The sequence below is a fragment of the Lucilia cuprina genome, chromosome 3 (genome assembly GCF_022045245.1).
Source record: "Lucilia cuprina isolate Lc7/37 chromosome 3, ASM2204524v1, whole genome shotgun sequence".
NCBI classification, from domain to species: domain Eukaryota; kingdom Metazoa; phylum Arthropoda; class Insecta; order Diptera; family Calliphoridae; genus Lucilia; species Lucilia cuprina.
In genome coordinates, this window is record NC_060951.1 from 25668109 (window position 1) to 25694270 (window position 26162).

Genomic DNA, 26162 nt, shown 5'->3' on the forward strand with positions numbered 1-26162 from the left:
AGGATATATTTTTAAATAACAGTTAGTTTTGTTGAGTTTCATTGAGATACAAATGGTTACAAGTCAATTTTAGTCGTTTAAGACATTTTTGAAGGGGGGTTTGTATGGGGGCTAGGGTCAAATAAGGGCCGAGCCTTAAGAAAATCTGCAGTGTCATTTATACTTATATAAAACTTATTTGTACCAATTTTAGAGAGATAGCAGAATATTTGACGTAATTATGTCATAAAAAGTTCAAATCGGGAGTACGGTTGTATGGGGGCTAGGTGAAGTAATGGACCGATTTCAAGCATTTTCAATAGGCTTCGTCCCTGTGCCAAAAACATGCTAGGTCCAAATTTCATCAAATTATCTTGAAAATTGCGGCCTGTACCTTGCGCACAAGGATTACATGGACAGCCAGCCAGACAGCTGGACAGACGGACGGACATGTCTTAATCGACTCCCCACTATAGTGGTGTAGGGTATAAATAACTTTTGACAAATGCTTATTTTATCTACATTGCATTCGCTTAACAAAATACAAAAACTTTACTTTTGAAATTTGTACACCTATTAATTTTGGTTTGATATTACTTTACCTTTTGATTAATGTCCTAAATCGACTTTTCAAACAATCGACTTTTTGACGAAAGAAGTTAAAATCAACTTTTTGTTCCAGAAAATCGACTTGTAGGAAAAAATCAGACTAATCTCAAAAAGTCAAGTTTTTTTTTTGCTACGAATCAACACGGGAGGAGCTAGACAGGTGAAATTTCGCATTATTATTCTCTATTGCTAAGGTTGGAAATGGGCAATATCGGTCAACTTTTTCGGATAGCACCCATAAAATTGAACCTCAAAAAAACAGCTTTAACAAGCATAACTGCTTTAAAAGAGTATAGCAATGAAATTCGATATAAGTAAGTTTCTCACAAACCAAAACCTCTCTACCATTGGATCCTACCCCCCATATAAGGTCTCCTTCGGAAAATCACTAAAACGTTCATTACTGTCTTAATAGTAAGAATAATGCAATGAAATTCAATACACATTTCATGCGAGTCAAAATCTCTCTACTAAATTTTATATGGATAGGTCTATAATTGACCCCAAGGTCTCCTTCAAAAATTACTTTGACACTCATTACTGGCCTAAAAATTACATTACATAGCGATGAAATTCGGTACAATTAAGTTTCTTATGAACCAAACCCGATCTACCCAATTTTTTAGGATCGAGCCATAAATGACTATAAAGCTTATTACTGGCTTAAAAATTGCAATATATTGACGAAATTTGACACACATAAGTTTTATGAGAGCCAAAATCTGTCCTTGCGAAAATTACTTTAACGCTAATTACTGTCATAAAAAAACGAGTTCAGAGGTGATATGCAATGTAAACAAGTTCGAATTATGGACGTGAGAGTGATGTAAGAACAAAAGTTCATCAATTTATCTTTTTATATGGACACACAGATGGACAGACTCAGAAATTATATACTGAACCGATATTTTAAGGACCAATATTTTGGACGTTACAAACTATGCACAAACTATGTAAAATAGTATTTATAGAACCCAGTATTCGAAATTTTTTGATACTAATTTAAAAAATCTGAATATGAAAATATCAAATATGTTATAAAAATATGAAATACAGAGAAAACAAAACAATTTGTTTTCGAAAAATTTAAAAATATGCTACAAAAATATTGCAAATATGCAAAATATATGCAATTTAAAGCATAATATGCAAGTTATGCATTTATAACAAAATATGCAACAATAAATCGATGCCATTTTGTAGCAAATTCTTTGATTCAAAAAAAAACTACACTGAAAATTTCGCACCACGATTTTCTTTTGTAATATATACGAAATTGTACGAAATATTTTAGTATAATGCAAATAATTCTTGAAAAAATTAATTTACATAAATTGAAAATAGGGAATTTTGAATAAATATGGTAAAATTTACGAAATATTAATTTATTTAAACATTTTTGTTCATTTTAAAATAAATTTTCTAATTTTAGTTCAAAAGTATTCTCCACACGAATTTTAAATTTTTTTATGAAAATAATTCGTGAATAATATTATACTTTTTCTTAAATTTTATGAAAATGTTGTAGTTTTATTTAATCATAATATATTTAATATCATTATGTTTAATTTCGCTAAAATTTAAAAAAAAATATTACGAAAGGTTTTCGTAGTTTCGTAAAAATAGAAAAGGGTTTTATTAAATAATATTTCGTATTATTCACGAAATTTTTGTAAATATTACGAAAATAGAAGTTTTTTTCGTAAAGTTGAGCTTGGATTATTTTCAGTGTAGTTAAAAGTTATTTTGAGTTACTAAGTGCAAACATGCATATAAATCCTTGCTCTGCTCATTACTTTTCATTATTTTCTCTCAATATGTGATAATTTCATTACATATTGTATTCTTTTACAAAAAATTTTGACAGATCATATTACTTGCGTGCTCGTGTGAGGGCGGTTTAAGTTTTTGTTGGGAATGGAAACAGATATTGTAAAAAATTGAGTTAAAATCGACTTTTTAACTCAACTATAGAAACCTATTCACAACCTAATTATTCTATACAACATTTACCCCTTATTCATAAACAGAACTTTATTTTATAAAAGGTTTATAAAACAAAATTTGCATACGAAATTTGATTTATAAATCGTTTATAGAATAAAAATTCGTTTATAAATATAAGGGTTATATTGCAAAGTTTTTTATTTATTTTCAAAAGCTGCGATTACTTTCTTTGTTTCTAAACCATTTAATTGTTATAAACAATATTTAAAAGTATAAATATGAAATAAATATATTTTTTTTTTGTAAACATTACCTTAAATGATGGACAGATGTATTACCGCAACTGATATGATCCTCATTAAAAATTTCAATGACGTTGAACTTGATTTTATTTTATTTATTTATTTTTTTTTTTTTTTTTTTTGAATTAATTGACTAACACGGTTTGGCACCAGCACAGCCTGGTATTGCTGCTATTTTTTTGTTGCTGCAGTAAACATCACAAATTTATTTGATTTTATTTTTACAAATTATTTTAATATGTAAATTGTTTTGGTATTTTTTCAATTAATGTCTGAATTTAAAGAAATTTGTGATTTCCACTAGGGGATTAGTTTCAAACAAACTTTGCATGAATAAAAGTTATGTTTATATAGGAAAATAAATAAACTTTCCATAAAAAAACTTTTAAAAATAACAAAAGTTGTTAAAAATTCCTATTTTTGCAAATGTGTTAACGAAGAAAATCAAAAAGAGTTAAAATGTTATGCAACTTAAAACAAGGATTTTGGTAGATATCGAAACTTGTTGTTTGTTCCACTTATATACCGATTGCATATAAATCATTTTTTTAGAATTCCATCATTGAAGCCCCCTTATAGAAGTTAGAAATTTGTATTGTAGTGATTACTGGACTTTAAAACAAAAGAATTTTTTAATTGTTTTGTATTTTTAATAGATTATAGATTTCTACCGTATAAAATTATCAATTTCCCATCAGACATATTTCGCATGCACAAAATCAATTAGTTATTGTTAAAGCAATTAAAATATTAATTTAAATTGCCAGTTATATTTTTAATTATTTGATTAAAAATAAGAATAAAATAACCTCGACACAGTTTTTATTAAAATTTCATGGATCAGAAAATTTGTTTGTTTGTCTTATATTCCTTGGTATCTTTTGTAATAGTATTTCTAAAAAGTTTAACCAAGTTTTAAGTCCTGAATTCCATAAAGATGGACAGAGAATAAAAACTTGGCCTATATTCCATAAAATCAATTAACTATGGATTTTATTTGTTAAATCAATAACGATTTTTACTTAGTTTAAGCACCCCGTAACAACTTGGTAATGACTTGTAATTCTAACGTGTTAACATTCCAGCAAAACTTAACTTACCCAGTAAGTAGGCAAGTAATATTGGAGAAAAGTGTAAGTAGTTACTTTTTGGGTGAATAACTATCTATTTTTGTACGACGATGACCAAAAAATAACTGGTTACAAATCTCATTACCCGACTTTTCCGGATTTAAAACTGGTTTTACAGTTATCTTTTAAGTTTGTATAGCATATTCTCTTATTCAATGCCCCATTAAAAAGTAATTTTGTCACTCAATCTGGAATAGTTTCCACATAAATGTAAATATCAATATTTCTTGAAAAAAAACTTCCCAAATTCTTTAAAAAAAAACTTTTGTTATGTTATTAATAACGAGAACTCATTACCAAGTAATGTATGAAATAACTACATTACCTACAGTACTCATTACCAAAATTTTAAAATATTTTACTGGTATACTTTTCAATGGTATATCGTTCGGATTACATAAAAGTATTTCAATGACTTCTTAATAGTAATGCATTAGTAAGCTTTTGCGTGAAGATATTGAAACTGTATAAGTTTTTCTTACACGATTTATCTTGACGGATTTTTCTAATTACTTGTAAGCGATTCTTACAAGTAGTTAACTCTAATGACATGTTAAAATAATGACCTAAAGTGTTAATTTACATTACATTAATATATGTATATAGTAAGTTTTATCTTTTTTAATCCCTTATTTGGTAATGAAAGTTTGTCGGGTATGAATATAAACAAATAAATTAAAATTTTATATTCGATTTTGTATAGTCTCTTCGTCAACATAAATTTATTACTTTTTTACTACCTTCAATACAATTTCTTAAAATGGACTTAACACTTTTGCAATTTAAAATAAAAATATAAATTTTGTAATAATTCTAATTCATTTAAAAAACTATTTAAAGTGTTAAGTATTTTATTGCAGAAAACAAATTGTAATTTCAAAAAATGTTTGATTTTTTCAATTTTTAATTATATGCTTTCGTTTTGTTGTTAGTGTAGTTTACAATAACTTCTATTTCGTCACAACAACAATGACATGAATTAATTACAGTGTATTTTCAATGAATTTAAGAAATCCCCCAAAAAAACCAACAGATATCGGCGGTAACAGCAGCTCCGGCAGCAACAACAACAAGAAATAAATTAAAAACAATGACTAATACATGAGTTCTGCTTAAATTCAAACACGACTTTTTTTCATTCTTCATCATTACTTTTATTTTAATTTTAATTATGACAAAAATTGATAATATTTTTGGTTTATTATGTATTTTTTTTTTCAAGTTAAAATATAAATAAAATTTAATGCTTAAACTTTAGCAAATATCATATAGAAATTCTCAAGAAAATTCACACTTTAGAAACGAAAATAACAACTTGTAGAGATAAAAAATATGACACACAATGAAACACAATGATAAACTTCAGTTGAAAAAGAAACTAAGAAATAATAAATTTTAAATATTTTAAGTTCAATGTTGTTTTTGTTTAAACAAATTAATAACGAATGAGTCAAAAACGTGTACAAAAGTTTTATTTAAATATTATTGAGTAGGGTCAAAATTTCTTGTATTTGTTTAAGTGGAATTATGTATTTGTTGTTAATGTTTTATGTGAAAAATTTAATAAAACATTTCATTCGAATTATTGATTTTAATTTGTTTTAAATCACTTAATAATGTAATATGTATATTATAGCTATAAACTAGACTATATAGTACACTAGACTAGTCTATAGACTAGACTATAGACTACACTATAGACTAGACTATAGACTAGACTATAGACTAGACTATAGACTAGACTATAGACTAGACTATAGACTAGACTATAGACTAGACTATAGACTAGACTATAGACTAGACTATAGACTGGACTATAGACTAGACTATAGACTGGACTATAGACTAGACTATAGACTGGACTATAGACTAGACTATAGACTGGACTATAGACTAGACTCTAGACTAGACTATAGACTAGACTCTAGACTAGACTATAGACTAGACTAGACTACAGACTAGACTTTAGACTAGACTTTAGACTAGACTTTAAACTAGACTTCAGACTAGACTTTAGACTAGACTTTAGACTAGACTTTAGACTAGACTTTAGACTAGACTTTAGACTAGACTTTAGACTAGACTTTAGACTAGACTTTAGACTAGACTTTAGACTAGACTTTAGACTAGACTACAGACTAGGCTATAGACTAGACTATAGAGTAGACTACAGACTTGACTATAGATTAGACTACAGTCTAGACTATAGACTAGACTAGACTATAGACTGGACTATAGACTAGACTGTAGACTAGACTATAGGCTAGACTATAGACTAGGCTATAGACTAGACTATAGACTAGGCTATAGACTAGACTATAGACTAGATTATAGACTAGACTATAGACTAGACTATAAACTAGACTATAGACTAGACTATGGACTAGACTATAGACTAGACTATAGACTAGACTATAGACTAGACTATAGACTAGACTATAGACTAGACTATAGACTAGACTATAGACTAGACTCTAGACTAGACTCTAGACTAGACTATAGACTAGACTATACTATAGACTACACTATAGAAGATGATCCTATTATATTTATAGATACTTAATGAAACTACACTGACTTGAAAATGTACAAAAACCTAGACTGTTAATATTCCCAAGAAACTAAAAAATTCCCAACAAAATAAAATTTAAAAAATATCTGAAATAAAATAAAAAATCCCCTTCAAAAAATAAATAAATGAAATTATAAGTATCTCCATATTCATAAATGCTCGATAAAGTTTTTAACGTTTATTGTAGGAATTTTGTATGGAAAATGTGTGTAGCCAATGTGTTTATCATTTTCATTAAAACTTTTGAAAAAATCGTTCATATTAAGAAAAAAAATTAAAAAATATATTTTCCTTCGCATCACAAATAGAAAGTCAGCCAAATTAACTAAAACAAAATCCGAAACACTAAAGAATAACAAACCGAAAGCATTGAATCATTGAATTAAATACAATTTAACTGCTGATGGTTACGCTTGAGGTAGTAAATCGTGCAAGTAAAGTAAATCATAGTCGTCATCAAACATCATGATCATCTTCATCTTTTTTTGTGCTCTTCTTCATTGTTGTTATTATCATAATCATAATAAACGTTAAGTTTATGATACAAAAAATAATTCTACATCCATATCGTTAGAGTAGAATGTTAATTCAGGTGTAAAACAAAGTACTTACGCTCTCGCCTAGATACACAAAATCCTAAAACAGAATTCAAAATAATAACAGCAACAACGAGATAAAAAAAAGTAATAGATACTGTTATTATTGTATATGTATGTACTACGTATGCTTTTTTATACGTAAGTAATTAAGAGGGGGTTTTAAATAGAGGTGTTATTTTGTTACTTCTCTTTGCTTTCAGTATTTCCTCATGTTTTGTTAAGGAAAATGGAGTATATATCACTCAAAATCGTCATACCGGTTTGTTAATGTTACATCTAAAAACGCTTTCCTATCTTAATTCCTGAGTGATAGCCGGTCCACTCTGTTAGCATGGTTTCCACTGTTCATACGGATGATGAAATCTACACTTTTGAAATAATAATTCCAATTGCTGATCTAAAAGTTTTAAATAGTTTTTGTTTTCACAGCTGACAACTTTTACATTTACACATCCTTTAAAGTGCCTTTAATTAACTGCCACATTCCAGTACTGATCTTCCTATTCGGTTTATTCCGATAACATGCACTTGAAGAAATCCATCAGGAGGATTAGATTACTTTACGCTTTGCGGACGAATTCATGTCGCACACAGGCGGTTTTGAATCCAGGTCACTGCCGGAACATTTACCTTCTTGTAATCTCTTTGCAAAGACTACGATTTGAACTGGTTGGAAGATTCTCAGATTTCTTTACCGATTCTCGCACCGTCTTTTTGACTTCCGTTTTAAAGACATAAGCGTGTCAGATTTTGATGTTGAGCGACGTCAATAACATGACGATGATTACAAATTGTTGTTGATCCCACCAACCCACCACTCTTTTGAGGGGATCATCCATCGACTTATCTAATGTGATCTTCTTGGATTCCCATGGCTTTGAACTGTTTGGAAGCTTCTCAAATTTTTTCCCCGATACTCGTGTCGTCTTTTTGACCTCCGTTTTAAAGACATAAGGGACTCAGATTTTGATGTTGAACGACGTCACCAACATGATTACAAATTGTTGTTGTTAACAATCCACTTCTCCTTTGAGGGGATCACACACTTATCTAATGTGAACCCCTTGGATTCTCATGACTTTGTCAGTTGGAAAGGTTATATCTGACTGAGATATCTTTAATATTAAAGTCAAATGATTCTTTCTTAATAAATTATGATTTAAATCTTAGGTTTACAATCGTCTACATAAACTTTTGTCAGATCTCTTTCAACTTGTGGGATTATTTAAAGCGTGTTTTTTTGTGAATTAATATTTTTAAAAACTCATACGTAATTAAACCTGATCTTCCCATTCGGTTTATTCTGATGACAGGCACTTGAAGAAATCCATCGGGATTTTTAGATTAGATTACTTTATGCTTTGCTCGCGGATTAATGTCGCACATAGGGTGTTAATAACGGTTTTGACACCAGATCACTGCCGGAACATTTACCTTCATGTAATCTCTTTGCAAAGACCACTATTTGAACTGGTTAGAATATTCTCAGATTTCTTAACTGATTCTCGTGCCGCCTTTTTGACCTCTGTTTTAAAGACATAAGGGACTCAAATTTTGATGTTGAACGACGTCACCAACATGATTACAAATTGTTGTGGTCAACAACAGAATACTCTATTGAGGGGATCACCCACTTATCTAATGTGAACCCCTTGGATTCCCATGACTTTGTCAGTTGGAGAGGTTAGGGTAGAAGGGGGACCATATGCCACTTTTTTTTTTGAGGCGGCCACAAATTAAAACCACAATACATATTCTTAATTTTTTTCTTGGTTCGGATACTTAGATTTTATTCCTTTCAATCTTTCCTAAGTCATCCTCATGTACATATTTTTTTAAACTTTTTTTTTCTTGGTTCGGATACTTAGATTTTATTCCTTTCAGATCTTTATTGTTTATTACACAGAACTTAATAAAAAAATTAAAACAAATTATTACTAATTTTTTTCAATATTCTAACCAAATTTTGTTCTACATCACAAGCTTTACATATATTTGGTGCATGTGCCCCACGGGCAGTTCTGGGGTTTGGTTTCAATTTTTTTCGGGCTTCAAATTATATTATCGAAATTATTATTATGTCTTATTGTTTACTAATATTGACGTTCTAATACTGACAAATATATTTTTCTATCACAAAAACTAAAAAAGTTAGCTTAAAAAGTTCACACAGTGAAATATTTTCACAGCCCTTTGAAAAACAATTAATCATGTCTGCCTCCCATCATATGTAAAGTTAATGTTTCAAATTTTCAGGGATGATAGATAGTCGATAAACGAAAACAAAATTTGATAATGGGATAAAAACGATTACTCAGTTTTCAAGTTATTCGCATTGACAGATGTGCCCCTTTGGCGAATGATCCCCCTTCTACCTTATATCTGACTGAGATATCTCGAATATTAAAATCAGAATTATTTGATTTATATTTTAAATTTTAGGTTTACACTCGTCTACATAAACTTTTGTCAGATCTCTTTTAACTTGTGGGATTATTTAAAGCGTGTTTTTTTTTGTGAATTCATATTTTTAAAAACTCTTACGTACTTAAACTTTTAAGTATATATTACAATAACCACCTTTTGTTTGTACATCATACATACTTTAGTTTTTAAAAAAAAAACAATTGTTTAATAGATTTTTTAAATTTTTTCTTGTGCTTTTTTTCTTAAAAAAAATCAAATAAAAGTTGAAAGAACTTTTTTTTCTATTTTTCTTTTCTTCATAAAGTTAGAATAGTAGTCATCACATAAAAAAGCAATATAAATTTAATTGTTAGTGTTTCTTTTTTAATTCTTGTTATTTTTTCGACATTTATCGAAATAAGTATATAATAAATAAAACAAACCTGTTTATACGAATTTTTTTAATTATTTTTTTGTTTCTTTTATTTTGTGGGTTTGTTATTTTTGTAATCAATAGTAGCGAGGTATTAGTATATAATTCGATTGTTGTAGAAACAACATCTTTACACTATTGCCAAGGTCTAGTTTAAATTAGAAGTCCAGGGGAGTTAAGGATTAATTACTTAATAAAACGTAAAGTTTTATCCCCGAATTAATAAAGATATTAATCGCTTATTTTAGGTTTATTACGCACATTTTCCATACAAAATTCCTAACATAAACACTCAATAGCTTTATTAAGCATTTATGAATATGGACGTTCTTAATGGAACCTAATACTGAAATAATAAATAGTTTTCATTTGAACAAAATAGAAGTTTTATTAAAACTTTGTATAAATTCTTCCTTTTATTGAGATAAATCTAAAGATATCAAATTGGAAATGGTGTCAAGTTCACATATTAACTTGTTTTATATTTTTGATTACATCTTTATTTTTTTTTATAACACAATATTCCACACTTTATTATTAACATATAAGGAGAGAATATAAAATGCCTAGAGTAGAAACTTCAGTTGAAGTATGTACATTATTAATATAGTAATATTTTTTCGAATTACTACCATGTTTTGCATGACGCAAATACGAAGGTCGTTCACTAATTTTATAGTTTAACTATATTAAAAATTTATATAGAAATTAAGTTTAATCGCTTATGTACTGGTAATTATTTAACAGGTGCTTCCCAGCAAACATGAAGTTTTGAAAATTATTTCAAGAATACAGAAATGGAAATAAATATTCGACCTTATTGACAAAAATATGTGAAATTTCACATATTTCAAGAGCGAAAAGCTCTTGTGTTTGTTTCCTGTACATCGCTGATCTATTTTTGAATCATTTCATAAAATTAAAATTTTCCATCTGCATTTTCTCTTAATCTGTGATGGTTTCATTACATATTGCGTTTAGATTACCCCAACGAACGAATCTGAAACTGTCTTGCAATGAAAACTGTTTTTTTTTTTTTCAAATAAATACTGATTTCTATATGGAATCTGTTTCCGAATAAAGCCTTTTTATTTTAGGGCATATTGTGTTTGTGCTGATGTTTGTAAGGCACAATAATATTGGTCCAGCTTAAAGAACACCAAACAGCTCAGAATCATTTTCTGAGTCGATATAGCTATGTCCGTCCGTCTGTCCGTCCATCCACGTAAACCTTGTAATAAATTTTAATGATACTTCAATGAAATTTGGTACTTAAACTTCTATTGTCCCAGGGACGAAGGCTATTGAAAATGGTTAAGATAGGTTAATTATTTCACCTAGCCGTAGATGAAACCTATTAAAAATGGTTTACAAGGGTCCATTATTTCAGCTAGCCCCCAAACAACTGATCCCGCCGAATAGGTCTTTTAAGTTTATAAGTATGTTTAATATACTCGTATCTCGCCAAATAGCTGCAAAACTAATTCCTATACTAGCCTTGATGACCCTCATGAACTCTATAATTATAGGGCCTCATTTGACCCTAGCCGCTATAAAAATCCCCCTTCAAAATTTGACTTAAATGTCCACAGTTGTATTCAATAAACGGCTTAAGTATATCTGAGGCAAGGTACAATTCAACTTAAATGTGTACGATAACATTTTTCCGGATAAAGATCGTCTTCAAACGAAGATTGATTTATGCACTGAAAATAATCCATGCTCAACTTTTACGAGAAAAAGTTTCGTAACTTCCATTTTCGTAATATTTACAAAAATTTCGTGTATAATACGAAATTATTTAATAAAACGCTTTTCTATTTTTACGAAAGTACGAAAACCTTTCGTAATATTTTTTTCTCTTAAATTTTAGCGAAATTAAACATAATGATATTAATTATATTATGATTAAATAAAACTACAACATTTTTATAAAATTTAAGAAAAAGTATAATATAATTCACGAATTATTTTCATAAAAAAATTTAAAATTCGTGTGGAGAATAATTTTGAACTAAAATTAGAAAATTTATTTTAAAATGAACAAATATGTTTGAATAAATTAATATTTCGTAAATTTTACCATATTTATCCAAAATTCACTTTTTTCAATTTATGTAAATTGATTTTTTCAAGAATATTTTGCATTATACTAAAATATTTCTTACAATTTCGTATATATTACGAAAGAATTTCGTGGTGCGAAACAACGAACGATTCGTACAATGTACGACATTTTTCGTATATATTAGGCATGGATTCAGTATATAAATTAAAGAAAATTAAATAAATCTTTTGTTAGTAACTAGTAGTTTCTGTTTAGTAACCATTAAAATTTTTTTATTTTAAATTGTGGCGAAACTTGTTTATTAAATTTAAATAAACCACTTACTATTGCATTCATATGCCCACGTGAACGTTGTTCTATTCTTTTTAAAATCTGTGGAATTTAAAAAATCAATTTTGTCATAAAAACAATTGTATTTTTCAATATAAACAAGAAAGTATACAAAACGTAAGACTTCATTAATTAAGTTCATTGAACTGATTAAGTAAGTTGTAATGTTTATTATTATTTTTTTTATTTTGTGGCACGTATGTTAGTTGTAATTAAAACTTTATTATTTTACACGTATCATATATCAATTATATTTGTGTTTGTTATTATTAAGTGCTTGTTGTATTTGTTTTTTTTTTTTGGTTGAATCAAATTCTAGTTAATGAAAAACAATATTGAAAACTAGGTCAGTTGTGCTTATAATTCTTTCATTCATTCATTTAGACACTTCTGTCGAAGGTCATTTTGTTGAATTTTTTATTTTGTCATCGCAAATTTATATATTTTTTGTGTTTGTTGTTCGTGTTGTATAGTGTAAGAAAGTAGCACCAATTACAATTTGCATTAATTTAATTTTAACATACAAATTCACTTGTTTGTTTTACCTGCCCTCTCCACTAACACATCCACCCCCCTACACACCACTTGAAACCCCTGCTCGATTCAGCGTCGTCGTCATTTTCATAATCATCAACATCTGAGTGTGAAAAATAAATTTCATTTCTAACGTCTCACTCACGTCTTTGTATTCCAAATTTGAATGAATAGGATTTTAGAATTCTGTTCGTTGCTTTGTTTTTAATATATAGTTTTTTTTATTTTAGTATATAGTTTTAAACTTATTTTTTTATAAAATTTTCTAATTGAATAAAAAATTATGTTGATGATGGTGATATACACAGTCAAGCAGCTGAGTTCTGTAAATATTAACCATAAAGTCCAAATGTTTATTTGAACAGGGTTTTGCAACAAATAATAAAAAATTATTAAGTTTTTATAATGAGATCGAAGATAGTATAATCAATACTCTTGTATATAGTCTATTATAGACTAGTATTTAGTCAAGCTATAGGCTATAGTCTATAGTCTAGTCTATATTCTAGTATATAATTTACTTTATAGTGTAGTCTATGGTCTAGTTTATAGTCTAGTCTATAGTCTATAGTCTAGTCTATAGTCTAGTCTATAGTCTAGTCTATAGTCTAGTCTATAGTCTAGTCTAGTCTATAGTCTAGTCTATAGTCTAGTCTATAGTCTAGTCTATAGTCTAGTCTATAGTCTAGTCTATAGTCTAGTCTATAGTCTAGTCTATAGTCTAGTCTATAGTCTAGTCTATAGTCTAGTCTATAGTCTAGTCTATAGTCTAGTCTAGTCTAGTCTATAGTCTAGTCTAGTCTATAGTCTAGTCTAGTCTATAGTCTAGTCTAGTCTATAGTCTAGTCTAGTCTATAGTCTAGTCTAGTCTATAGTCTAGTCTATAGTCTAGTTAGTCTATAGACTAGACTATTTTTGTTTATAGTCTACTCTAAAGCCAATTCAATAATCAAGTCTTGTCTTTAATCTAGTACATAGTCTGGTCTAAAGTATTGTCTAGTATATATTCTAGTCTATAGTCTAGTATATAGTCTATCCTATAGTTTAGTCTACAGTCTTGTCTATAATACGAAGTTAAGTCTATAATCTATACTAAAGTCTGTCTGTAGTTTAGTTTAGTCTTTATTTTTACATTGCGCCAATGTTATGTAAATAAACGATATTACTAGCGGTTTAATATTTTCAGCCTTTTAAATCTTGTGATTTGAGATCAAGTTCAAAAATCTTATTTCAAAAGTTTTTCAAAAATATTAAGACAAATAACAGCTCTTTCTGTGCTATGATTATGCTTTGAATATTTTCTAAACAAAAATTAATAAAATATTCATTTATTCTGTATAAGTTTTTGTTGTTGTTGTCCATCCAGTGTCATTTAATTTTATTAAAGAAAACTTTTTTCATAAGGTTCAAACTATTTGACCAGATTGTTATATATAGACCAAACAATCTTCTACATTAGGCTAATTTTTAACATACCCCCAAATTGAATGACTCTTTTTAGTATGATGACATTTTCTAAAAACTAAGAAGTTTTTGAAAATACATATTTCCATTTAAATGTCTCTTAAAAGGGGCTAGTATTTGTTGTGTTGTTTTTATTATAATTTGTTTTTTATTTCTTGACATTTTTTGTGCACATATTTGTAACATTTTATTCGTTTTATAACCTCTACGCATTTATGGATTTATTTAGGGCAAAGCGTGTTTTATTTCCATTAAATATTGTAATTTTCATGTCCTACTGCTTCTTTAGATATTATTAATTGTTGGGTGAGTGCAAAATTGTTTATTTAGGTTTAAAACTAATTTCATGTTAGAATTTCAGATTTTAAACTATTTGCAAAAGTTGCATAAAAAACTTTGTTTTTTAATTCGATATTCGGCGAATATTTATATATAACTTACATTTCCCATATTTGCGGAATCTATATTCACCCCTACCCAATACATATCGCTTAAAAAGTATGTATGTCTAAACCTCTTTAATGCGGCATAATAGAGGAAAGTATCAACATTAAACAACAACGAAAAAAGAAAATCGATTTTCTATTAATGTTACATTAATAGGCTTGAGTAAAGTTTTCAACTTCCTATTTGTAATTATAGCAAAAATAATAGTAATAAGAAAAAAACTGAATCGCAATATACTTACAAGCACCATATTGTTAAAGTACGTATTCCGTAATTTGCACCCCTCTATGATGGCAAATAAATTTACTTTTTCTGTTTTACTTTTTATTTATTATTCATAATGTTTTCTCTTTTAATAATAATAGAATATTGATAATGAGATTATGATCTATTTTGCACACATTGAAAGTGCGTAATAATATTTGCATAAATAGGTGTTTTTAAGCGACCATAAAAATATAATCACTCTAAATGTCAAAGGTGTAATTATAAATAACAAGTTTAATGCAACATTAATTGGTTGGTAAAAATTGTATAACATATAATTAAAAATGGTTGTTATGAATTGTGTTGAAATTAATCAACAACTTAATACAGTTTTATTGTATTTTAGTGATCTTATGAGAGATTGGTTTGATTTTAATTTTTTTTCTCGAACTGTTAATTGTAGGAAATAACAAAATTTCTACAATAAGTATATATAAATATTATAGTCCTATAGATACTAGACCAAAGTTCAGACTGTAGAATAAACTACAGAGCAGACTATACACTAAACAGTAGATAAGAATGAAATATATAAGACTATAGATCAGAGTATAAACTAGAGTATAGTTCAAACAATAGACTAGACAATAGTCCAAACTATAGAGTAGACTAAAGTCCAGATTATAGTCCAGACTATAGTCAAGACTATAGAGTAGACTATAGTCCAGACTATAAAGTATGCTATAGTCCAGACTATAGAGTAGGCTGTAGTCCAGACTATAGAGTAGACTATAGTCCAGACTATTGAGTAGACTATAGTCCAGACTATAGAGTATTGTCCAGAATATAGAGTAGACTATAGTCGAGACTATAGGGTAGGCTACAGTCCAGACTATAGAGTATACTATAGTCGAGACTATAGGGTAGGCTACAGTCCAGACTATAGAGTATACTATAGTCCAGACTATAGAGTAGACTATAGTCCAGACTATAGAGTAGACTATAGTCGAGACTATAGAGTATAGCCCAGACTATAAAGTATACTATAGTCCACTATAGAGTATACTATAGTCCACTATAGAGTAGGCTATAGTCCAGACTATAGAGTAGACTATAGTCCAGACTATAGAGTAGACAAAGTCCAGACTATAGAGTAGACTATAGGCCAGACTATAGAGTAGACTATAGTCCAGACTATAGAGTAGACTATAGTCCAGACTATAGAGTAGACTATAGTCCAGACTATAGAGTAGACTATAGTCCAAACTATAGAGTATTGTCCAGAATATAGAGTAGACTATAGTCGAGACTATAGTCCAGACTGTAGAGTAGACTATAGTCCAGACTCTAGAGTAGACTATAGTTCAGACTATAGAGTAGACTATATTCCAGACTATAGAGTAGACTATAGTCCAGACTATAGAGTAGACTATAGTCCAGACTATAGAGTAGACTATAGTCCAGACTATAGTGTAGACTATAGTCCAGACTTTAGAGTGGAACATAGTCCAGACTATAGAGTGGTCTGGCTATAGACTAGACTACAGTCCTGAGTATAGACTACACTATAGTCTAGACTTTAGAGTAAACTGAGGTCAAGACTATAGACATTACTATATTTAATTCTATAAGCTACACAATAGACTATAGTCCAGAATATAGACTAGTCTATAGTCTAGTCTATATATTGAGTCTATAAACAAGACTATAGACTGCAGACCAGACAGTAAACTAGACTCAAGTGCAGACTGTAGACTAAGTGTCATTACTATAGTCTAGAATAAAGTCAATACTATAGACTAGACTATAAAATAGACTACTGTATATATATAGTCTTAACAAGTCTTCAGTTCAGACTACAAACTAAAGGTCAAACGATAGATTAGACTATAGTATATAATATAGATTATATTTGGAACAGTGTTCAGTGGTTGGAACTATAAGTATAAATTTTTTAGAAAAAATATGTGAAAAGTTATTTGTCCCAATTAAAAATTAATTAATTTTCTTTAATCTTTTTTCCCTTTCCAGATGACAAAAAGACTCAATATGAAAGTGTTCAAAATACACCAAGTCCAACCATAGCAACAGCCTCAGCACAACTCAATGCCACTGCATCCGGTTCAGCGGCTACACCCGTTGTTGTACCCTATAGTAATCGACCCCTTTTAGGTGTAAATGGTACGGGACAACGTAAAGATATGACCGATAAAACCACAAAAATTGCAAGTACTACCGTACAACCGGAAACGATAAAAGCCAATAATGATGATGGTAGCAGTAGTAGTGATGCAAAGAAAAATCTTAATCAATATCCTAAAAAAGCTTTAGGTTCTACGTTGGGGGCTTCGGCAACATTAACAAAAACTGGAGCAACTGTTGCAGCTGGTGCTGCAGTAGGTGGTGGTGCGGTTGCGGCAACAGTGGCAGCTGGTGTACAGAAAGAGGAGGAAACTGAGGAAGAGAAAATTATCGATACCATAGATGTGCCCGAGAATGACACATTGGATGCTTTGAAACATAATAATTTAACGGTGAATCAAACTGAGGTGGGTTGTTGTGTTAAATGGCAAGATTTTATTGTTTTTAAATGAAATTTAATTTTGTTTATTATAGGATCATCATCATTACTATAATAGTACAATTGTTGTGGACAAGGAAAAAGCTGATGCATACTGGAATGAAATTAAAAATATGTCCCCTAATTGGATGTTATCACAATCACATCGTAGAGCTATGGTAAGTGGAATTGTTAGATTTTGAATATTGTAACTAATTTTTAACTATTGTTGACATTAAAAGTTTTTAACTTAATTTACATGACAGTCACGTTGCTAATTTACACTTAATTGCTATTTTTGCATGTCGGTTATGTCAATTGCCACTTGGGAAAACTATTTAGAAGGTTTAAATTGAAAGTGAAACATTTTAAACTAACTGCATTGCTTTAGATAATACATTAGTTTTTGTCGTCTGTACGTTTTATTTAAAGAGCAAATGGAATCGAAAGTACCTACATTTAGGGCGGGTTTCTTACTACTCAGTTAAACTAGACTTAACTTGCTGTTAGATTAAACTCGGAAAAGATTTAGGCGGATTTGAATCGATGATTGTGTTTTTAGTGATGTATCTATGATCAGTTAATTTTGTTAGCATTGCCAACTTTTCAGTCAAAAACATAAACAATGATCAGCTGTTTTTGGAAAATATGACTTTTGTAAAATAAAAAAAAAAAAATAAAAATATATATAAATAAACATTTAAAACAATAATAATACTAATAAAACAAATCAAAATATTACTATTTACTTAAAGCATTAAGTTTTTCTTTTTCCGAATGTATATTTTTATTATTTTTTAGATTGTGTTTTCTCACTTATAACTTAGGTTTAATTGGCCAATAGCTCTCAGTTAAATTAAGATAATAAGGACCGTTACTGATTACTGAAAAACACAAAACATAGATTAAACTATATTTAACCAAAGATTGTAGATTATCATTATCGGAAAACGTCGACCTTTAATTTTCAATTAACTGACAATTTATTCTTTTTTTCTTTTAATAATGTAGACTGTTGTTTTGAGTTTTGATTTTCCCTTCTATGGTCATCCAGTAAGAAATGTTACCGTGGCCACCGGTGGTTTTATTTACACTGGCGATTATGTACATTCTTGGTTAGCGGCGACACAATATATAGCTCCACTTATGGCCAATTTCGATACAAGTCTATCCAATGATTCCTATGTGCGTCTAAATGATACCGGTGAGTTATTTTTTTTCCTTAGTGTTAAAAACAAATATTTATAAATACTAATTTCATTTTTAATTTTTAGGTTCCAGTTTTACAGTCATTTGGGAAAATGTTAATCTACAAGATAAACAAGATGTGGGCAAATTTACATTTAGTACCACATTACATAAAAATGGTGATATTGTTTTTACTTATTTCTCCGTGCCAATTTTTGTTAATGCCATACAAGATGACAAACATCCTGTCAAGGTTGGTCTCTCCGATGCATATATCATTGACAAAGTTGTCTACTGTAAGTATTTGTATTTTTTCATTTTTTTAGTTTAAATGATGACGTCTTCTTAATTTATTTCTTTGTGTTTTATTTTCTTACTAATTTATAGTTGCTCGTAGAAAAACAATTTATGAATATCATAGAGTTAATTTTGCCAATGCCGAGATTACAAATTCCACAATCATCACTTTGAAAGCTTTACCCACTTGTCTTCAATATACCGATTGTGCCTCATGTGTAAATCATGTCACTGCATTTAATGTAAGTATTCGGTTTTTGTTTTTTCTTTATTTTTCTAAAATCATTTTATACATTGAAATATATTTTTAGTTTTGATTATTTTATCTTCTATTGTCTTGTGTTCTTTGTTGTTGTTTTGTTTTTATATAAAATCTAGTCAAAGATTTATAAATTCGTAGAATAAATTATAATAAATTGAGGGATTTTTCTTGGTATTTGAATATATGTACATTTTATACAAAGGGAGCAAAAGTTAAATTCTAGTATATTTTTTAGAAAAGTATAGTTGCTAAGGAGAGTGCCAATTACTTGTTTCTTGTTTGGCTGGATTTTTGTAAATCTTTAGAAAGCTCTTAGGTTATGTATACTACATGAAACACGAAGAAATACACCTAACACACAATCGGGCCTGTTGTGCGCTCCTTATCATGAATAAAAGGAACTGAATGAATTATTTTTCAGTATTCAGAAACTCAGTTTCCTGAACGTAATTTCTAAGAATCTTTTGGGATTTTTATTTTCGGAATACAGCACTTCCAAGATACTTGGAATGACTTGCTGTGGCAAAGAAAGTATTCCAGAGTTTCACTGTCCTCTCCACATACTCTACATACGTCTGAATCCGCTCGTCCAATTTAGCATAGATGTGCTCGTAATTCTGTGTGTCCATTCAGAATACGTACTATCATACTAACATCAGTCTGGCTCATTTTGAGGATTTTTTTTCGTCTTGTTTTCATTAAGGTCACCCCATAGGATCTTCGTGGTTCTACCCACTGTTTCATTATTCCAAGAGGCCTTATGGGATTCTCTCACCCATATTTTTAGTTCAGCCTTTTGTACGTCGAATGGTTTTGCGTTTCTTAAATGCCACGAGCTCCCTTCCCTTTAAATCTATTACATTCGCCCTTTCGTTACCGACTATTCCCGAGTGGGCTGGTACCCATATGATGTAAACCTTTCCTCTGGGTAAGCTCTTAAAAGAATCCCGATTTTATAACGATTATTTTCTAAACATAACCTGTTTTTGTTGTAATTTGCGCCCTCGTTTTTGAGTCAATTTAGCTATGACCGTCCATGTAAACCTTGTAATCAAACCACAGGTCGCAATTTTGGAGATAATTCAATAAAATTTGGCACATATTCTTCTATGGTACGAATGGTTAACATCGGTCCATTATTTCGCCTAGCCTTAATACAACTGAACTCGCCAAATAGGGGTTTTAAGTTTAACATACTTGTATCTCGACAAGAAGCTGCAAAACCAAGTTCCATATACTAGCTTTGATGAACCTCATGAACTTTATAATTATAAGGCCTCACTAGACCCTAGCCCCTATAAAAAGACCCCTTCAAAATTTGACTTAAATGTCTACAATTTTTCTCAACAATAAGGGCGGGTTTCTTACTACTCAGTTAAACTAGGATTAACTTGCTGTTAGATTAAACTCTGAATTAATTTAGTCGGACTTTAACCGATGGTTGTGTTTTTCAGTTTTAGATTTAATCTCAGTTAACTTTGTTAGTATTGCCAACTTTTCACTCAAAAACATATACAATGAACAGCTGTTTTTTGCAAACAATACTTTTATAAAATGGAATATTTTGGAAAAATGTTAAATAAACATTTAAAACAATAGTAAATAAAACAAAACAAATCAGAAAATTGCAATTTACTTAAAATATTAAGTTTTTGTTCTTCCTAAATCATTGTTTTATTGTTTTTGTTAATTGTGTTTTCTCACTTAAAACTTGAGTTTAATTGGCCAATTACACTCAGTTAAACTAAGATAAAAAGTAACTTTACTGATAACTGAAAAACACGAAACATATATTAAACTAGGTTTAAACAAAGAATGTAGTTTATCTTTATCTGTAAAACCCACCCTAAATGACTTAAGTATATCTAAACAAAGAATAATTCAACATAAATGCTTTATTATGAAAACTAAATTATATTTTATTTTTGTAACAGGTGTAGGGTATTATATGGTCGGCCTCGCCCGACTATAATTTAATTACCTGTTAAGTTATGTGTTACAATTAAATTTAACTATATTTTTTTATTATTTTCAGTGTACATGGTGTCCAAACTTAAACAGATGTTCCACCGGTACAGATCGCAAAAAACAAGATTGGCTAGCCCGTGGTAAATATCTTAAATAAATACAATTTTAATTTTCTCCTTTGTTTTTTTTTTTCTCTCACTTCTTCTTTACACACAACAACTCCCTAATCACTTAAACTCATCATTTCCTATTTTCTTTAGGCTGCGATCGCAACTTTGTTACCGAAGAAACCTTCTGTCCTGCCATCGGTCAAAAGGGTAATAATGCCAATCAAAATGATAATACAACATCTACAACAGTTGTAGATGGTAACACCACTAACAATAGTAATCACAAAGATGATTCATTACATCCCTTTAAACCCTATAATCCTACAGGTTTAGAAACATCCTCAACCTCAACAGAGACACCATTTGAGAAATCCAATACAGATTTTCATACTGGTACACAAATGAAATCAATGGTTGATGAATCGGCCGAACGTAAAAGTATGGGCGTAACATTGGGTGTTTTCGTGCCCATATGTTTGGTGTCGTGTGCCTTGCTATGGATACTTTATGCCTATAGAAATCCTCATACAAGAAGTGGTCAACTTCTTATACAGGTAAGTTATCATAGTAATGTAATGCATTTTATTAAAGGTTTCAAACTAATACTATAAATACATTGTATGTACATAAATTTATTAATGTATATGTATTACTATTTATTGTTACATGCAGTCCAAATACCGTCAGGTTTGTAATCGCGGTTCATTTTCATCTAAACTAACAGAATTCTAATGTAAAATGTATCTCAAAGTGATATCTATTGATTTATTCATAACAACAAATTACTCTATAGAACCTAAATTTTTTTTATTATTTTAGTTAATTTTCAAATTATTTTATTGTCTTTTAAATACTTCGTTTTAAAGTAGTTGTTTTTTCTGATTATCACTTCATCTTCATATTAGCACTAACTTTGTATTTAAATTTTTAGTTTTCAAATATATTTCATTTTCACAATTGCATGATTTATGACTTATTCTGGAATTTTAGCTGCAATTCGTAACTTAGTAGTAATTGTAAATATAAGATTTTAATATTTTTATAGGCAAGTTGTCGTTTATAATTGTTTTCTTATTTACGACGTAATAAATATTTGTTATACCCTACACCACTTTAGTGGGGAGGGTGTATTGGGTTTGTGCTGATGTTTGTAACATACAAAAATATTCGTCCTATACCCACCATAAAGTATACCAATCGGCTTAGAATCATTTTCTGAGTCGATTAAGCTGCAGGCCGCAATTTTCAAGATAATTGGATGAAATTTGGCACACATGCTTCTCTTGGCCCAAGCACGAAGCCTTTTGAAAATGGTTAAAATCGGTCCATTATTTCCACTAGCCCCCATACAACCGTACCCCCCGAATAGAGCCTTTTGGCTTATAATTAATTTAAATGATCTATTATGTTAACAAAAGTCGACAAAACTTAGTTTTATAGAACTTTAAATGACACTACCGATTTTTTCATTTGACCCTATCCCCCATACAAACTTCCCTTTAGAAAATGACTTAAAGGTCAAAATTCACTTACAAACACTAAAAGCACTTTTTAAATCTACATTAATAATATTGAAGAAGACTTAACTCCCCCTAGCAACATTTTTAAGGATAGGGCCATATTTTGCACTACTCCCCTTTGAGCCCTCTTAAAAAAATCTCTTTTTTTGCAAAAAAAAAAACAAACCAAACGCTTTATTTTTTTAAATAATCCCCATTTTTAACATACATACTGACTGGTGTAGGGTATCATATGGTCGGCCGACTATACATTCATACTTGTTTTGAATTTGTTTAGAGCAAAAAAGTATTTAACCATATTAAGCTGTGTCAGTTGAATAGGAGAAATTCTGCAGGAAAAGCACGTAATTGATACAAAGAATTACACCTAGGCCTCTATTGCAATTGTTCTTTAATCGGTATCGATTAATAACTACTCACCAGCAAAAATAAAACGAAGTGCTTCCAAAGAATTTACCACTCTATTAGTAGCACTAATTTCTAATTGAATTTTCTTTAAATCTGTAGAAGTGGTGTTTATTGACTTCCAAAGAAACGAGAATAGTTGAATTTTTTAAAGCTGAACATTTTGTGATTTAAAAATATTACTTTGTTTATGTTAAATGTGTGTATGTAATTCCCTTATTTAGGGCGGGTTTTACTGATAGAGATAATCTTCATTCTTTGGTTAAAAAGGGTTTAATAGATGTTTCGTGTTTTTCAGTTATCAGTAAAGTTACATATTATCTTAGTTTAACTGACTGTAATTGGCCAAATAAACTTAAGTTATTTGTGAGAAAACACCATTAACAAAAACAATAAAACAATGATTCGGAAGAACAAAAACCTAAAATTTTAAGTAAATTTGCTGTAAATTTTCTGATTTGTTTTGTTTTATTATAGTTTTAAATGTTTATTTAACATTTTTCCAAAATTTTATATTTTACAAAAGTATTGTTTGCAAAAAACAGCTGTTCACTGCCTATGTTTTTGAGTGAAAAGTTGGCAATACTAACAAAGTTAACTGAGCTTAAATCTAAAACTAAAAACACAATCATCGGTTAAAGTCCGCCTAAATTTGTTCCGTGTTTAATCTAACAGCAAGTTAAGCCTAGGTTGATTGAGGAGTAAGAAACCCGCCCTCAGTTAAACTAAGATAATAAGTAACTTTACTGATAACAGAGAAACACGAAACATATATTAAACTAGGTTTAAAGAAAGAATGTAGATTATCTTTATCTGAAAAACCCGTCCTTAGACATAAAAATTTCTTCTTGAGAATGACTTTAGAAATCGTGAATTTGGGTTAAAATCACATCTTTTTCAGTAGTTCCATGGAGTAAATTCCACTTCTTACTTTCTTACTTACTTACTCACTTACTTAATTACTTACTTAATTACTTAATTACTTACTTACTTACTTACTTACTTACTTACTTACTTACTTACTTACTTACTTACTTACTTACTTACTTACTTACTTACTTACTTACTTACTTACTTACTTACTTACTTACTTACTTACTTACTTACTTACTTACTTACTTACTTACTTACTTACTTACTTACTTACTTACTTACTTACTTACTTACTTACTTACTTACTTACTTACTTACTTACTTACTTACTTACTTACTTACTTACTTACTTACTTACTTACTTACTTACTTACTTACTTACTTTTTAACATAGTTATAATTTATTATTTATTTATGTTACATCATATCATACTGATTTTCTACTATTTTAGAGTCTTGAGGATTGCACTTCATCTACAATTGTAAACCAAATCGAAACTTTCATTCTATTGTAATTTCTATCATAAATATTTATATGCAATTCTTTTCTCGTTCATATTCTCTTCAAAGAATTGCTTCACTATCAAACTTTTTCACTTTCAATAAATGTACATCATCTCACGTTCTTCTCATCTCGCAACAAAACCTACATTTATTACCACAAATATTAAAAAATCTAATCTTATTCTACTTTTCTCTTTTACAGTATCGTCCCAGTCAGTGGTCTTGGAGGCGTGGCGAAGCACGTTATACAGCAGCAACGATACACATGTAGAAAATTGTATAATTTTAATTTTAAAGAAACTTTTTTTCTCCTTTGACTTTTTAAACTTGTTACCAAAACTCTATGATTTGTGTGTATTTTTTTTTATTATTATTTGTAAAATCGTTTATAATTTCTTTACACTCCTAAGATTTCAAAAACATCGACATAATCTGTCTATATCGTTTACTCTACTATATCTATTGTTTAAAACTTTTTAAATTTATATATAAAAACAAAATCAGAGATTGTGTATGTATTTTCGTTCTTTTAGTGAAATTTTTTGTATAATTTTTAAAGCAACAAAACATAAACTATTTTTATAACATAATTTTAACTTTTATTAAGAAACATAAGAAAGAAAAAAAAAGATTAGAAAAACAACAAAAGACACAGTAAAATTAAATAATTTTGTTTTGAACTACTCGTTTCTATAAATCAAATTATTTGTTTTGTATTGTATTATTTTTTGTGTGTAGGATTTTTGTTTTAATAACTTTTATTTTTAATTTTAAAAATAACAATTCTTGGACTTTTAATTTAAAAACAAAAACTATATTTTTTTAATATGTGTGTAAAACAGAAAAACAAAATAAAATAAAATTTTCTTTGTTTTTATTTTGGTTACTTTCTTTGATTATATGTGCAAAATATACATATATTTTAAAAGAAAAGGACATATTTTTTAGTTAAAATATTGTGATTTTTTATGTTTAATATTAAATATTTGTGAGTGTTTATTTTTTTAATTTGTCTCATATTTTGTATCTGTACATTAAAAAAAAATTATAATAAAAATTAAAATAAATAAAACAATTTATTATTTTTTTTCTTAAGTATGAAAAATTATTTAAAGCAAATTTAAGAATATTGTTATACCCTATACCACTGTAGTGGAGAGGGTGCTAAGCGTTTGTGTTGATATTTTTAACACCCAAAAATATTGGTTGTCCAGCCACCTTAAAGTATACCAATCGAATCTCTTTCTGAGTCGATTTAGCTTTGTCCGTCTGTCTGTCATTGTAAACATTGTGCGCACGCTACAGGTCGCTATTTTCAAGATAATTTGATAAAATTTTGCACATACTCTTCTTTTGGTCCTTCTTTGAACGCTATTAAAAATGGTTGAAATCGGTCCATTATTTCGCCTAGCCCCCATACAACCGTATACCCGAATAGGGTCTTTGGG

The 26162-nt window shown here is 29.0% G+C and overlaps 1 protein-coding gene across 4 annotated transcripts in view; it reads left to right on the forward strand.

Annotated features, from left to right (window-relative positions):
* LOC111679248 (plexin domain-containing protein 2) overlaps positions 1 to 25296 on the forward strand; it is a 43510-nt gene extending 18214 nt beyond the window's left edge. Inside the window, exons 2-11 of one of the 4 annotated variants that reach the window (XM_046946462.1) lie at positions 17059 to 17576; positions 17644 to 17766; positions 18599 to 18791; positions 18862 to 19071; positions 19163 to 19314; positions 21370 to 21442; positions 21563 to 21670; positions 21740 to 21966; positions 22085 to 22099; positions 24917 to 25296. In XM_046946462.1, the coding sequence (XP_046802418.1) occupies positions 17059 to 17576; positions 17644 to 17766; positions 18599 to 18791; positions 18862 to 19071; positions 19163 to 19314; positions 21370 to 21442; positions 21563 to 21670; positions 21740 to 21966; positions 22085 to 22099; positions 24917 to 24985 (1688 nt within the window). In that variant the 3' untranslated portion in view covers positions 24986 to 25296. Of the gene's footprint in view, positions 1 to 17058; positions 17577 to 17643; positions 17767 to 18598; positions 18792 to 18861; positions 19072 to 19162; positions 19315 to 21369; positions 21443 to 21562; positions 21967 to 22084; positions 22100 to 24916 lie in introns of all 4 variants that reach the window. The other 3 variants (XM_046946463.1, XM_046946461.1, XM_023440780.2) reach the window with 3 other exon arrangements.
* The last annotated feature ends 866 nt before the right edge of the window (positions 25297 to 26162 follow it).